This window comes from Chaetura pelagica, unplaced genomic scaffold, assembly GCF_000747805.2.
Source record: "Chaetura pelagica isolate M959 unplaced genomic scaffold, ChaPel_1.0 scaffold911, whole genome shotgun sequence".
Classification (NCBI taxonomy): domain Eukaryota; kingdom Metazoa; phylum Chordata; class Aves; order Apodiformes; family Apodidae; genus Chaetura; species Chaetura pelagica.
This window is the reverse complement of record NW_009952354.1, coordinates 442,614-444,959: the sequence shown is the minus strand read 5'-3', so window position 1 is coordinate 444,959 and position 2,346 is coordinate 442,614. Positions and strand designations below refer to the sequence as shown.

The 2,346-nt window shown below is 63.2% G+C and overlaps 1 protein-coding gene across 1 annotated transcript in view; it reads right to left on the bottom strand.

Annotated features, from left to right (window-relative positions):
• The window catches only part of FAM65A (family with sequence similarity 65, member A), a 28,833-nt gene that overhangs the window by 14,712 nt on the left and 11,775 nt on the right, over positions 1–2,346 (bottom strand). Inside the window, exons 20-23 of the mRNA XM_010007852.1 lie at positions 2,227–2,346; positions 1,693–1,889; positions 1,500–1,583; positions 1,114–1,204 (exon numbers count right to left, since the gene is read on the bottom strand). Of these exons, the coding sequence (XP_010006154.1) occupies positions 1,114–1,204; positions 1,500–1,583; positions 1,693–1,889; positions 2,227–2,346 (492 nt within the window). The remainder of the gene's footprint in view (positions 1–1,113; positions 1,205–1,499; positions 1,584–1,692; positions 1,890–2,226) is intronic.

Sequence of the window (2,346 nt, the reverse complement as noted above, 5' to 3'; positions counted from 1 at the left end):
TGGCCAGGGTCTCCTCCAGGCGCCGGTGTGCTGATTTGCCGTCTTCCCCTGCAAGGAGATTCCCTTGGGTCAGTGAATGCAGCTGCAGCAGCTCCATCCCCTGCTGCTTTCCTTGGTTTTTCCAGGTTGGAACTAGATGGTCTTTATGGTCCCTGCCAACCCAAAGCATGCTGTGGTTCTATGATTCTATGAAATGTGGCTCATGCCTGGCAGAGATGAGCAAGTGTGCCGCAGAGTGGAGACCTCTCTTGCCCCCCCTAGCACACCCTTGGGCAGGTCCTGACTGGGATCCAGCTCAAAAAGTCCCCAGAGCTCCTGATTCAGATGGTGCAAATCCTGTTCTTCAGCTCCTGTTGTACCTGTGTCCACGTGGGATGGGGTCACCCACGTTTGGGACAGCCCCACGTGGGGCAAAGGGGCCAGGGCTCGGGGCTGTGCTGGCTGCAGCATCACAAACAGCTGTGCACATCTGCATGCAGTGGTACGGGGGTCCCGAGGGCTTCCCCAGGACCCCCTGGGCACACACAGGGATGGAACTCATCCATGCTAGGACTTGGCTCTGAGCTCTCCACCCGGCACCCCCCGCACGCAAATCTGCCCACAAATCTGCGGCCACACCCAGCGAGAGGTGGTGACACGGACATTCTGCTGGGACATGGGACACAAGGCGCCTACACGTGCTGCGGTGCCATGGGGATGGGCTCTACGAGCAACCAAGACACACAAGACTCCAAAAGGCCACACGGCTGACAGGCTCTAAGACGGAGACATTCGTGAGCAAAGCGGCAGGAGTGGGGACAGGGGGACGAGGACGGCTCACGTGTCCCAACCTGTGCAGCAGCTGCCGCGATCTGGAGGCCTAGAAACCCACTCAGATGGTTCTCTCAGTGCCATCTAGCAAAAATAACAACCAGGCTTAGTGCTCTGTGGCTGCTGGATGCCTGGCCCTCGCTGCCAGCTTGCTCTTGCCCACCAGAGCTCGGGGCATGATGAGCGGGTCAGGCAGGGACCAGCCCGGAACCCCCTTCTCCTGCGGGCACTGCTGGCACCAGGAGGTGCTGCTCGGTACGTGGTGGGTGGGGAGGGAGCAGAGAGGAGCAGCAGGACACTCACCACACAGCATCAGGCTCTGCTTGGCTGCCTCCCGCACAGGCTCCTTGTCAGTTTGGCACAGGTAGACCAGCTGCTCGATGCTCTCCTTGGCCTGCAGGAGAAGGGAGAAGGGCCCGAGTGGGGCTGGAGGCAGGGACACATCCAGGGGGGTGGTGGCACAGGGCACTGCAGCCTCCTGCTGCAGGAAAGGCCCTCATTCTGTCCCTCCCTTCCCCATCTCCCTGCCCTGCCCGTGCTTGCTTCTCCGGCACATTTGGGGCACCCCCAGCTCCTCTCTCCTGGGAGTCCGGCAAGGTGTGTCTGGACTGGCCAGGCAGATGCCATTCCTCTTCCTCCTCCTGGGGAAGGTGCAGCCCCTGCCACCTGCTCCCCACATCCCCCCTCACCTTCAGGCAGCCCAGCGCCGCGCACCCGGCCACGCGCGTCTGCACCTCCTCATCCTCCAGCTGCTCCAGGTAGCACACGAGAGCCTGGGGGACACCAGGGGGTCAGCGCCACTATCTAGGGGAGGGGGATGGAGACAGCACCCCAGGGACCACAGCACCACCCCACCTCGTTCCCAGCTTGCCCAGCACGTACCCGTTGGCGGAAGCGGGGGTTTTCTGCCAGGCTGCGAAGCTGGGCCGACACGGCGCTCACCACTTTGCTGTTGCCCTCCACGAGGAGCAGGCTCAGGGCCTTCAGTCCCTCCTTCTTCAGGCGGCCCTCAGGGACACGCTTCAGGGCACGCAGCACCACGTCCTGGTCATCTGAGTTGAGGTTCTGTGCCAGCAGGGCTGCAGGGGAGCACCAGCTGAGCTGAGGGGCAGGGACGCCGGTGGCAGCATCTCTGTCACCGCAGAGAACCCACCCCCGGGCACCCTGTGCCTGTGCTGGGCAGAGGTGGCCCCACAAAGAGTGCCAACACCTGGAGCTGCCCAAGCCCAAGGACCTACGGTGCTCAGGGAGGCAGTGTGGGAGTGGGCTGTGCACCAGATCAGGCTGACTTGCCCACCCCAAGGATGGCTGGGCCTCTGGGTGGTGCCCAGGGTGGTCACGGAGGCGCTGCAGGGTGATCCCCTACAGTGACGCTCCAGCATCCCACAGAGGGTCTGAGGGTGGGAGGACACCCACCTTCCTCTGCCAGCTCCATCATGTAGGTGTCGAGCACCAGGGCGCCGAGTGACTCAAAGTGGCTCCAGTACTGGAAGATGGTGACCTGTTCGCCCTGGGCGCTGCCGGGCCGCCCGGGCA